At 39.3% G+C, this 13,770-nt stretch overlaps 1 protein-coding gene across 5 annotated transcripts in view; it reads left to right on the top strand.

Moving 5' to 3' along the window:
* Positions 1–13,770, top strand: part of STAT4 (signal transducer and activator of transcription 4) — a 92,990-nt gene that overhangs the window by 52,584 nt on the left and 26,636 nt on the right. For 4 of the 5 annotated variants that reach the window (XM_046019319.1, XM_046019320.1, XM_046019317.1 and 1 more), the window contains 7 exons: positions 1,951–2,049; positions 4,237–4,329; positions 5,223–5,301; positions 8,480–8,565; positions 10,432–10,583; positions 12,405–12,563; positions 13,292–13,384. In XM_046019319.1, the coding sequence (XP_045875275.1) occupies positions 1,951–2,049; positions 4,237–4,329; positions 5,223–5,301; positions 8,480–8,565; positions 10,432–10,583; positions 12,405–12,563; positions 13,292–13,384 (761 nt within the window). The remainder of the gene's footprint in view (positions 1–1,950; positions 2,050–4,236; positions 4,330–5,222; positions 5,302–8,479; positions 8,566–10,431; positions 10,584–12,404; positions 12,564–13,291; positions 13,385–13,770) is intronic. The other variant, XM_046019318.1, reaches the window with a different exon arrangement.

Genomic DNA, 13,770 nt, shown 5'->3' with positions numbered 1-13,770 from the left:
ATGGACACGTCGGCGCTGGGTGCTCTGGACAAGGGAGAAGAATGAATAGTTTAGCCTGCTAAGACGTGAGGGGAAGCTGAATCTGAAAGGGAAGGTAAACAGTGCAAGTAGAAAAGGAAAATGAACATGTGCACAACGGAGCTGAGAACTGTAGAAAGATGGTATCTGCGTGATCATGGAAAAGCTCCTGTAATGGTGAGAAAAACAAGGACAAATAGTGGTGATTCTCGGGGTCTTAGAGGAACTCCAGATCTTGGACGGGAGGGAAGAGGAGTTTTCAAATTTACACAAGTAACAGAGCCTCCAAAGGAGCCCCAGAAGAAACTATTTTTAACAAGGGAATATTTACAAAATAAGGGCAAAATGAGAAGACATCGTTTTTCTTGGGAAGTTGAATGGAAGGGATATGGAAAACATCAGTAGATAGGAAAATTAACAACAGGAACAAATTCTAACTAGAGAGAATCTGAAATTGTCAGCATGCAGAAATGGGAAATTTGGTATCTCTGCTTAATAAAAAGGATCATTTTAATTTCTGTACCTTATGAGCTTCTGTCAATTCATTTTTATTTTTTGGAGCTTTCTGATTTAAGAGGGAAAACAGAGTTTTGAAGCCTGTAGAATATGGAGGAGCAGGAACTCAGAAACTTGGTGTTGATACTCTCGTTTTACAAATAGAAGTCCTAATTAATGTGCATCATCAAATAAAATTGTGGCAGCAGTGAACGTCATAAAAATGTTTACAACCTCATTTCTTCCCTTGAACGACCCTTTGGTTTGTCAATCTGTATATACTCTTCCTTTTGATTCATTGTTAATTTTCCTCTCTTTATGGGTGATATTTTATTGTTTCTCTTACTGACCCGTTTGACCATTTCGTAGATTATTAGCCTGTCTTTCAGAGAGGAGAGGACAGGAGAGGGGAGGGAAACCAAGTAAATGTGTTTGTCTACACTTACTAAGCTTCCTGTTTACCCCGGCTTGGAAAGGCTCAATTAACAAAGACACTTAACACTACTGACTAAAAGGATGGTGGTGGATGTTGGGATTAGCCCTATAAACCAAGACAACTGAAACACCTAAAGGGTCTTGGCAGGTGAGGTAAATTAGTGCCTGGGGTTCTCAGTGCTGGACACGATGGCAGCTGTGGGCAGTACCTGCTCCTCCTGAAGGGATTACAGGATGTGACTTACGCAGCGCACCTGACACCTGAATCAAACCCACAGGCTGCCAGTCTCCAATGTCCGCACCATTTGCATGGGTAATAAAAAATGTATATGCTTAGGGGCGCCTGGGGGGCTCAGTGGGTTAAGCCGCTGCCTTCGGCTCAGGTCATGATCTCAGGGTCCTGGATCGAGTCTCGCATCGGGCTCTCTGCTCTGCAGGGAGCCTGCTTCCCTCTCACTCTCTCTGCCTGCCTCTCTGCCTACTTATGATCTCTCTCTGTCAAATAAATAAATAAAATCTTTAAAAAAATGTATATGCTTAGATGTGAGAAAAATATTGTTGCTGAAATGTGTGTAGCCTCGCTCTAGTAAATTGGTATAGTTATAAGCTAGCCGACATAAGCAACACCAAACAGGGACCACAAGAATGCTCTAAGTATACCATCAAGTACAGAGTTAACATTGAACAGCTGGGACCACCCTGGTTCCTCATGATTTACAAAGAAGTAACTCTTTTACCTACAACCTATCCTAAGCCTAAAATAAATGGATCCTCCCGAGTCTGTCAGGGCCTTTTCTACAGAGGTGTTCGAGAATTATTTTTAATTGACTCCGCAGGAGTTGCACAATACAAGTTTCTGTGGCTGTGGAAGACATTGTTGAAACAAATCCCAAATAATTGCACATATTTTTTGAGGGATTATTTTTTATTTACGAGTAGTGATGTTTTCCTATGATGTTTATATTTAAGCTTTTGTGTTTGTTTTTGCTCGCTTTTTTCCAGGGAAAATTTCATGGCAATCCAATGCACGTAGCTGTGGTTATTTCAAACTGTTTAAGGGAAGAGAGGAGAATCTTGGCTGCAGCCAATATGCCCGTTCAGGTAATATTTTCTGAACTTGTGGTCTTGTTACCGCCTTGAACTCAATTTTTCTGGAACAGAAATTCTTATCTTCTTCCCAGCCGTTACCTATGTTAATGGTGCCACTATCCTTCAATACACTTGGAATCAAGGTCTTTGAGTCATTCCTTTTCTCTGCCTCCATACTGAGATAATTACCAAGGCTTTCTGGAGTTTGTTTCTGGAATCCTATCTTCACATTCTTTTCTGTTTCTCTTAGTTACACTCTGGTCCGTGGTCTTACAGTATCAGTTGAGGAATGAAGTTCACTGCCTCCTAGCTGAAGTCCCAGCTCCATTTGGACTTTGCTTCCCTCAGCATGATTGTCCTCAGGAATTGATCTTTGTCAAAACCTTCTATGGCTCTGGACTTCCTGCTCCGCACCACTCTGAAACTACACACACAAAATTTTATCTGATAGAAATTCCATAAATACTTGCCTATTGTTTCCATGTACTTTGCCCTGCCATATTTTAGATTATATTTTGTCATACTGTCCTCAATGAATTCAGAGCTTCCATCAAAGAAAGACTAATAGAGGGAATCAACTAAGTCCTTGGGAATACTTTTTCAGTTAGTCCTTATAAAAGGGAAGGGTATGTAAATAATCAATTTCTAGATGATGTTCTCCATGACTTAGTAAATCATATACTATATGTATATCAATACTATACTTATTTTTAAAGGTCCCAGAAAAATAACTTTTTTTGAGCTGACAAGAATTTTTAGACTTAGCTGTTTTCACATTATGGCTGTTTTTGGAGAAATATGGAATTTTAATAATTTGCCCCTCTTATTTTTTAGATAAAGGATATTTTTAATTTAAAATATAAGGTATAGTGCTTCTAAAGTAAATTTAGTTTGATTCCGTACATTCTGTGTAAAAATTAAGATGGTATCACTACTAACACATGATATTCTCATATGTATATTCTCAGCTATCTTTTTCTATCCCTCTTTTCCTCAGTCTTTTTAGTGTGTGTGTGGGGTGGAGGGGTGTTGTCTTCAAATATCAGGTATCAGTCAAATTAGAAACTACATACAATCTGCCAGTACAACATACTACCACAAGAGAAGCACTGGTGTGTGAATTTTAAAACTTCAAACCAATATACAAATATATACAATATACAATATACAAAAAAATATATACAAAACTTCAAACCAGTATACAAATATACAAATATATGTATATACAATATACAAACAAATACACAAATATATAAACCCATATATATGGGAGGGGGGGTTGTAACTATTTTCCTATCTGAAGATTGCAGTGTAATTGGAAGAACACTTGACTGGTAGCCAAGAAGTTCTGCTTGAGGTTCCACCACTGGTTTGCTTAGTCAAGTCATCAGGCTTTCCAAACCGTAGCTCTTCACCCAACTCTAAGGCGAAGGGGTTGCCGACATTCTAACTCTCATCTTCGGTATCTATGTGGCTTGATATCTAAGGAACACATCAGTGTCTCTGTATCTAAGGAACACAGTGTTCGATTATTTGAATGGCCAAGAAATGGTGCATGGAAAGGTTGGTTAGCCTTTCTATTTAACTTGGCTAATATTTTTAGATATTCTTTAGCGAACAACCTTTGTTCCAGTGTAAAAGTAAATCTCATCCCAGCAGAGTCAACATCCCTAATTCTGAATTTAAGTCCAATTTAATGTAGCTTCACTATACTCATTTTTAAATTACATGTATTCATTTTAGGGAATTTCAAAAATAACATAGGTCTGTTATAGAAAATTAGGAAAGAAAGTTTAAGCCATAAAGTCATCTGTAATTTCACTTACCTATTGATAATGTTTTGGTGTGTGTGTTCTTCCAATCATATGTACTTGAGTTTACATATCTATGCATATATATATGTATATATATATATATATATATATATATATACACACACACATATATATACACACATATATATGTAAGGAAGAGGGCTCATAAATGTATGGTGTTTTTATAACTTGCTCTATTTCTTAACAACGTAATGCTACTTTAAATGTCATTAAATATTTTTTTCTAAATTATTCTTTTTAATGGCTGTATAGTATTCCATATCCTACAAATCCAAGCCTCAGTTCAAAGTGTACCACATATACTACATTTATCATAAGCTTGTTTTATTAACATCACTGAAATTTCAAGACATTCTTTCTCCAGGGTCCTCTGGAGAAATCCTTACAAAGTTCTTCAGTTTCAGAAAAGCAGAGGAAAGTGGAACACAAAGTGGCTGCCATTAAAAATAGTGTACAGGTGAGTGATCTCACAGAAACCTAGCAAGGCTAGCTGTGGCCCCCAGACATCTAACTGTGCCCAAAGTTAGCTCTTACAGAAATCACAGGACAATCTGATAATAAAATAACTCTCTCTCATGCACTGTTTTCATATTAGAAAAGGTTTCTTGGGGGGAAGCTTTTCAGCTTCAGTTTATTGGAGACTGGGCCTACCCACCAAACTCCAAGCCTCTAAACCTTTACACTGTAAATCTCTGCATCTTCATCTGTAAACGTGCGGATGACCACCATCACAGGATTGCTGGGAAGGACTGCATAGGATAGTCTAAGATAAGCCGTTAGCCCAGATCTTGGCACGTAGTACCTGTTATGAGCAGAGAGACATCACCAGGTTTGGAGAGAAGAGCAAAGTGAAATCTCAAAATAAAAACAAATAGGACATATAGAGGAAGCATAGATATTTCTCTAAGAAGCAGAGAAGGGATAAAAATGTAGACTGAATTACCATAAATCACAGCAGATTAGAATAGGGACTTTAAGTGAAAAGATAATTGGTACATTCATGCAGAGTTGTATGGAACTAAAAGAGAAAAGGTATCCATAGTCTCCTGCCAAAAAAGACATCTGTAGCATCATTTGGAACTGAATGAGAAATAATAGGCAAGATGCTGTGAGATTTCCAAATGATCAGGAAGAGCAAATGGAAAAGCAGATTTAGCCTAGTTCTTGTTCTTCGGGGCTATTCAGCCTTCATGGCCGTTAGCCTTTAGAAATGTAGGCTCTGAAAGCTTGGGCCAGCCCATGACTGGAGGCCAGAAGCTCCAAACAGTGTCCTTTGAAAGACTGATGATGATGTTTTGCTGACACGCTTAATTAGAACAACAGAGTGAGTGTGTTTTCTTTTGTAAAAAGATGACAGAACAAGACACCAAGTATTTAGAAGACCTGCAAGATGAATTTGACTACAGGTACAAAACAATTCAGATGATGGGTAAGTTTTTACTTTGTCTTTAATTCTTCTTAGGACATAAAGACGACATGACTGAGATTTCCCTTCATACTGACAAAGTTGATAAATTGATCTGTTTCCCTAAGGGAAGTTCTCTTGCTTTCGTCCTGAAGAGAGAGTGCGGGGGAGGAGTGTTTTGCTTCCTCCTTTTCTTCCCATATAAATGTGTGTTTCTTTACCAACCAATTCAAAATAAATGGTAAAGCTCATGAGAAATCATTCCTACTTGGGCACACATCTCCGAAAACTAAAAACATTCTCCTGTAGAATCAAAATATCATTATCACAACTAAGAAAAGTAATGATAGTTGCCTAGTATAATCAGGAAATTACTAACGTCATACTTACGTGGATTTTTTTAAATATAATTTTTAAGATCAACTGGCTGGCTCAGGTGACCGAGCCCGCGACTCTTCATCTCAGTTCATGAGTTTAAGCCCCACACTACTTTTAAATAAGATTTTAAAAATTATAAGTAGCAATGTGATTCACTATAGGAAATTTGGAAAAAGAAAAGGGAATTAAAAAATAAAGAATCATGAAAAATTCCACTATCTGCTGAAAAACGGTCAAAGTGTTAGTACATCTCCTTCCATCCTTTCTCCTATACACTTAAATACATACATATCTATTTATTTACCCAAAAAAACCCTGAAATAATCCTGTACATAGTTTTGTGTATTGCATTCTTAAGTTTTAAGTATTTTCTCATATCATAAAAAATCTCCAAAGACATAATTTCAGTAATTGTATAAATGTCAAAATGTAAGGAAACTGCAATTGTTTGACTCAATCTTTGTGATTAGACATTGAGTTTGTTTACAAGTAGATTTTTTTAAAAAATGGGAAGAAAAGGAGAAGAAATGGAAAGAAAGAATGAGAATATTTACAGGGTCTAAAATTTATAAGTAACAGGATTGATCTTTTGAAGTGTGTTGCCATTCGTGGGACGGAGAAATTCCGATTAGACCGAGATTAGCTAATAGGGTCGTACCAGTGTTCATTTGCTGGCTACGATACTTGCACTATGCCTGCGTAAGATAGTAGAAGAAGCCGGATAAAGGGCAGATGGGAACTCTACTCTTTTTGCAACGCTTTTGTAATTCTAAACTTATTTAAAAATAATTTTTAAAAACAATTGGGATAGAAATATCTTATTTTCAGAAGCATCTTTAATCATTGAAATGTTAACATTTACCTGGAAGGAAGTGTGGATGATTGTGACCAAGTGCTTAACGTTCACCTCAGATTTAAAAGTGAGGATATTAGGTTAGGAATCTTGCTTGGCGTTGGTGAGGGTGATGTGCTCTCCTGGCATCTTCAGGATGTACTGACGCCCGTGAAATGACATTTAAAATGTTAGTAGTTGTAGAACACCTTGGTGGCTCAGTCAGTTAAGTGACCAACTCTTGATTTTGGCTCAGATCGTGATCTCGGGGTCACGCGCATTGGGCTCAGCACTCAGAGCAGAGTGAGCTTGTTCCTCTCCCTTCCCCTCTCTCCCTTCCCCCACTCTCTGTCTTAAATAAATAATAATCCTTAATAATAAGGATTAATAGGGGCGCCTGGGTGGCTCAGTGGGTTAAGCCTCTGCCTTCGACTCAGGTCTTGATCCCAGGGTCCTGGGATTGAGCCCTGCATCAGGTTCTCTGCTCTCTGCTCAGCGGGGAGCCTGCTTCCTCCTCTTTCTCTGCCTGCCTCTCTGCCTACTTGTGATCTCTGTCTGTCAAATAAATAAATAAAATCTTCTAAAAAATAAAAATAATAATAAAGATTAATAATTTAATCCTTAATCCTTTAATGATCCTTAAATGTTCATAGTTGCTTCTGTGTGGAATTTTTCCCTTCAGAAAAACGGCACAAACATGGGTTCCTCAGATTATCAGAGGGGTCCGTGATCCTAAAAAGGTTTAGAACTGCCAATTTCACCAAGCACTAAAGTCCATTGAAAGCCGTCTCACCCCAAATCTCATATGTGAACCACCAATTTAAGAAGTAAAATATAAACAAATATATTAAACAATAAAATCTTTGGACTTAACACGTGACAATTAGAGTCACATTACTGTGATCAGTGCTCGTGAGCATTGAGAAGACTGAAAATGCTCATTCTGTCACTAATGTCAACAAGTATTTATTTGGTTGACTTTAAGAGAAATGAAATGTTAAGTGAAATAAAAGACACATGGGAAACAAGTTATATCTTGCTGGTGAAGACTGAAAATTATTAGCTAATGAAGTTTTGAGTTTATAAAAGGCTATATGAGCCAGATTTTACTACAGGTGGGATGCAGGAATTTGCAAATTTGTGAATTAATACAACCAGGAATGATTTCCCAGAGGTCAGGGCTGTTTTGTGGAGAAGTCTGGCCCAGTGTTCTTTTGGGGCCTCTCTTTCCCAGTTACTTAAGTGAGACCGGCATTTCCAACCTTCATTCTTCATAGACAGGAGGGTTGGTATAAATAATCACTTGCTATATACCAGTAAATTTAAAGATTCAAGCTAAAATACACAACGTTTAATCCACATCTCCCATTTAAGAGGCTAAACCATTTGGGTTTTTCAGTCAGAGATTTTTCTTTGCAATTTTTTCCTACTTCTAGTTTTACTGTGAGGCGAGACCATACTGCAAAAGAAAAAAAGGGGGGGTGAGCAAAAGATTGAGTCTTTATTAGTTCATGAGAGTAAATGGATACAACTGCAAGCCCTCCAGGCAGTTTTCTGTAATTCCTGGAGAAAAAGTAGAGCAGGAACGGTAGGTAAAGGGATCCGGAGGAATCAAATATGATTTAATAGTGGGCACAAAGAAGTCCCTTTCCCTACTTAGGCCAACTAGCTAGGGTTATTGTCCGTATAGAGGTATCTAAAAAGGAATGCGTTTCAAAAACCTCTTTAGCCCTCTCCCACCCCAAACCGGAGCATGGTGTGAAGACTGGTCTTCTGTCAAGGTCTTTAAGATAGAGATCTCCTCCCTGGCTTGCTTGGAGGTGCCCCTTCCTGGCAGATGAGCAAACAGGGACATATTCCAAGCTCTCCCAAGGGCACCTTCAGTCTCTCGTATCGTAGGACTTACGGACGGGGACTGCAGCAGTGTTGGCTTTCGGGACAGAGAGCTTCGCCTTGGAGAGGGCTCACAATCTCGTCTCTTTTCCTTCACAGACCAGGGGGACAAGAACAACGCCCTCATGAATCAGGAAGTTTTGACCCTGCAAGAAATGCTTAACAGTCTCGACTTCAAGAGAAAGGTTAGTGAAGAACGTTAACTTGGCCTTTTGCCTACTGTTCTTTTCCTGTATCTGCTCCCACTGAAAAGAATCAAGCTCTTGGATTCATTCAGGCCTATGTAAGCTGAACGATGAACGGCGGTGTTTCTAGAAGAGTGCCCCACTGTTGGCAGTGCTGCCGTTCCCAGCTCACGGAGCAGGCCTTCTTGCTTCATGCAGTGCGTGCCGTGCGTTCCCTGTAGCTACCACTGACTTCGAGGCGAACATCTTACCCAGTTTTTACTTGCCCCTGTTTCAGACATGACCATTTTAGTTTCTGTACTTAATATGCTGATAGGGGTTCTACTACATGTATAATTAAAATATTCCTTGGCAGCCACTAAAATTTTGTTAGAAAAATCAGTGTTCCAGTTTCCATGCTGAAAAATGGCCTAATGCTAAGTAATTGAATAGATTTCAGGATAGGTCATCAACAACCGAACATATTCAATCTAAGCTCCTTTCAAGGAGCAGAGAAAGCTTTTTCTGGCTCAATGAAATATTTTAAAAGAGGGGAATCATTTCTATTTCAGCTTTCTATCTCTCCTTGAAATAAATGCAGCTGAAATTTGAGCAGTCACTAATAAGTCAAGAGTTTATTTCTAGAAGTTCAGCTTCATTTGTTGTGTAGGAATTTGTGTGAGCATAAATAAATGTAAATTTATTTTCACCCTACGTTATAAACTTCAACAGTTAGAAATCAGATTTTTAAAATGCAAATAATTAATCCAAGATAGGCTTAGTGCATTAATGCATAATGAATGTATGCTCTGTGTTTTGTGCATACTAAGAAATGCTTAGAAATAAGATTTTAAGACAGAAGGAACTTCAGAAATTATTTGGTCCAGTCACTTCATTGTATAGATCAGAAGACCAAGTTCCAGCAAAGTTAAGTGGTTTATCCAAATTCACATAGCTTGTCACAAAACCGGATAAGAATTCACACCTTCTAATCCTTAGGCCTTTCAAAATTAAACTTCTCCCCTATGCCTTCCTCAACCCAGATAAATTATTTTTTTAAGGATTTTATGTATTTATTTGATGGAGAGACAGTGAGAGAGGAAACAGAAGCAGGGGGAGTGGGACAGGGAGAAGCAGCCTTCCTGTCATATAGGGATCCCGATGTGGGGCTCGATCCAGGACCCTGGGATCATGATCCGAGCTAAAGACTGAGTCACCCAGGCACCCCCAGATAAAGTCCTTAAAAAACTTAGAAAGGCTCAAATTTTAATCAGTACATTTTAGAATAAATGCATATATTTCTAAGAATATAAATTTAATTTATGTCTTTTTGAAAAGTAGAGATATGGCTGTATGACTAGAAGATTCAATATTGTCACAGGAGTTATAAATTCAATGTATCTGAACTTATATTAGATGATATTAAATGATATTATGGGATAGTATGAGATTGTTAGCTGTGATCATGCGGCTTCCTTTAATAACATTATTTATTTATAATAATTTCAAATTGAGGGGCACCTGGGTGGCTCAATGGGTGAAGCCTCTGCCTTCGGCTCAGGTCATGATCTCAGGGTCCTGGGATCGAGCCCGCATCAGGATCTCTGCTCAACGTGGAGCCTGCTCCCCACGCCCCCGCCTGCCTCTCTGCCTACTTGTGATCTCTGTCTCTCAAATAAATAAAATCTTTAAAAGAAAAAATTCCAAATTGGAAGTTGGAAAAGGCAGTGCTCTGATAAATAGAAGGTAGTGTTTGATCAAATATTTGGTGAGAAGGTTGACCTAGACTTTATCCCCGAGGTCTGACAAATAGTTTCGTGGGTTGAATTCTGAGCGACTTTGGTCGCATCTCATGAAAGTCTTTTCAGCAGTCACCTCTGTGTTTAGGAAGCGCTCGGGAAGATGACACAAATAGTCGAGGAGACGGACGCGCTGGTGAGCAGCGCGCTGACGGAGGAGCTGCGGGACTGGAAGAGGCGGCAGCAGATCGCCTGCATCGGGGGGCCGCTGCACAGCGGGCTCGACCAGCTTCAGAACTGGTACGACGAACCGCCTTTAGTTTCTCGTGAAAACCACAGGAAGTACGAAGCTTCAGCGTCACTCAGCCAGAGAAGGCAGGCTGAGACCAAAACGTCAATTCATTCAGCTTATCGATGGTTTATTAGCAGCTGGGAACGACAGTGGGGAACGAGGAGATGCAGATATATTTTTACTTTTATTCCCTTGGGGCCAAAAATAAAGCATCTCTAGAAATCTATAGCATGCATGTGAATTGCTTAATGCTCTCACATAATATACTAACCTTAAAAGAGTCCAGTGAATTTTTGATTTCCCATCCAAGTACTAACCAGGCCCGACCCTGCTTAGCTTCCGAGATCAGACGAGATCGGGCACATTCAGGGTGGTATGGCCGTAGACTCCAGTGAATTTTTGAAACCAGCAATGAACACAATGTCCTTTCTATAAGGGCATAAGAAGCACTAGCTCCAAAAGCTTGAGAAAAGATATCTCAGTTTTTAAAGGCATATCTTAAGAAGTTGGAGTTAAACATTAGTTTTGTGTTTTCAGGAGCGTGATGTATTTTTGTATTTAAACGAAAAATCTCAAGTGGCTTCTACTCCACCACATCCCCTACGTGTGCTCGTGTGCGATCCTATAGTTACTCTCCCTTGTATTACAAGAGAAAATGTAGGTACGGTTTTCCTCATCAATGCAAAATCAAAGTATTTGACTGAAAGAACACTTAGGAAAAAAATAATGAAGAAGAAGGAAAACGTTCAGTTGAAATCTAAAATGCTTTCAAAGACTGCAAGTCAATACGGTGGGAATCTGTCCTAACTGGGGCCTCTTGCGATGTGAGCTCTGCCCTGCCGGGCCTGCTTCCCAAGAACAGTAAGGACCTGGGCTCTTTCTAAAACCTACTGATTGCCCTTGGGGAGATGCTTTGATTCTCTAACCTCTCTGTAATAATAAGCAGTAATATACATAATAAAAATAAAATATAATGCTAAAAATAAAATAATAACAAAAGAAGCAATCAAGAACTTGGCCCATGAAAGTGCTTATACCAAAAACAGCGGGCAGCGGGCAGCGGGCAGGTCTTCCCGCAGGACTATGTGGGGAGTAAACTTTTACGTAGAAAGAGCTGCTGTCAGGGCCCGATGGACTTACCAGGTCTGTCCAGACATCCCGCTGCCTCTCTAGTTGACGGTGGCTTGGGTGTCCGTTACAGACTGTCTCTTCCCTAGACTTTGGGCCCAAGTTCCCACCTCCATTTCTGAGGCGATATCACCACATGGTGAGTCAGACTCTGAGCCCATACATTTCTCCAGACGGATCATTTTTGGTTAATACTTAGGATTTGTAAAACACACCTTGGCGGAGGGAGTCCATTTCTTACTGGTTTTTTTCCTTTGGTATTCTTACACCTAACACCCCTCACATCGTGTATCTTTAAAGTTTTAAATTTGTTCTTTTTTACCCATTAATGAAGACCACATTAATTAACAAGTACCACATCGTTAACATCTATATGCTTAACAGACTTTTAAACGAACATTAAAAGGGATTTGGTTCCTGATGTTCACAAAATTTTATCGATGATGTCTATAACTATGGGTACAAATGACAAAACATTGGAAATATTTTCCATTTCCCGTGTGCCATGCATCTTAGAGGGAAAAATGGATTAGGGAAGCAAACATAAAGAACTGCCAATAACCTTTAATGAAATTAAGTGAATGATTCTCTTAATTGAATAATTATTTAATAATTTATTGCTTGCTAATGTGGTTAACAGTTAAAATGGTAGATTGGTAGGGGGGGAAGCTGGCCGCTGATTGTCCTTTGCTGTTCGATAGCTTTACACTGTTGGCAGAAAGTCTGTTCCAGCTCAGAAGGCAACTGGAGAAATTAGAGGAACAGTCGACTAAAATGACTTATGAAGGGGACCCCATTCCCTTGCAAAGAGCACATCTGCTAGAAAGAGTCACCTTCCTGATCTACAACCTTTTTAAGAAGTAAGTCAGTTTAAATGCGTCACGGCAGCCTCAGTCCTGTGGAGCTGTAGCTGGCGGGGGTTTCGGTGTTAAGGGGAAGGAAGGTGGGGACGTGTTAAACAGTGGGCCTCAGTCAGGGTAGAGTGAATAAAGCTTCAGAGAGTTCCAGAAACATTTCTGCTCTTCACTATTTATTCAACACTTCTCCCAAAAACTGACTGAGTTTTCTATGTGCCAAGGATGACATCCAGCTGAAGTTCATTTTTCACATTTTAGAAAAGAAGATTTCAGTGATTTCTTCTTAAGTACATATCCAAGAAATGAGGGGTAGAGGCCATGTTTATGTGCATAAGCTCAGCTAAAGAAAAAAAAAAAAAGAACAGTACCACGTACCAGAAATTCTAATATCCAGTTCAAAGATGGCATGAAATTAACTTTCTACTTTCTGTTTAGTATGATAAAAATAGGTTTTATTCTCGGCTCAAGTATAACAATTAAGAATTACTTACTGTTGTTTATTAAGGGACAATCTTTAGTCATTTTTTCCAATCTTTAGGCATTTTTTCCATCTCCTGGTAATTATTTATGAGAAGTCTTTGGAAAGATTTGAGCTTAACGGAGGTTTGAATATCTTATACGTGTAGAAAATTTGGATTTTTTAAGAGGACAGCATCCTGTTTCTCTGTGGTTTTCAGCCTGTCGATATTTTCAATACTTTCAAATGACGTGCTTTATTTCCTTTAATCTAGCTCATTTGTGGTTGAACGACAGCCGTGCATGCCAACCCACCCGCAGAGACCCATGGTGCTTAAAACTCTTATTCAGTTCACTGTAAAGCTAAGGTAGGCAGAACGTGCTCTATCTTTTCCTTTGCGGAGCCGCAGCCACTGCATAAATCGTGCCAGTTTCTCAGAGTGCCTTTCACTCCGCTCTTGTGTGTTAAGCGCCTCCTGCCTGCCCAGCACTGAGCTATGGTAGATGCCCTCAGAAATGTTAATATGAGGGCCCCGCTTGGAAAGAATATGACAGTAAAGATGAAGACATGAGGGATATTAGCATGAAAGGAAGGAATCGCAGTGTCTGTCATTGTGGAATCGGTTGCTGGAAAGACTAACTTGGGAGAAGGCTAGAGAGTCTGGAGAAGTCTTTGTGGTCCCTTGGAGGAAGGATCTTGGGGGAGAAGCAAAGAGGGGAAGATGAGTGGGACTGTAGGAGAGTGAGACTACAG

The sequence above is a fragment of the Meles meles genome, chromosome 9 (assembly GCF_922984935.1).
Source record: "Meles meles chromosome 9, mMelMel3.1 paternal haplotype, whole genome shotgun sequence".
Classification (NCBI taxonomy): Eukaryota; Metazoa; Chordata; class Mammalia; order Carnivora; family Mustelidae; genus Meles; species Meles meles.
The sequence above is the reverse complement of the archived record's forward strand: the minus strand, read 5'-3'. Positions and strand labels throughout refer to the sequence as shown.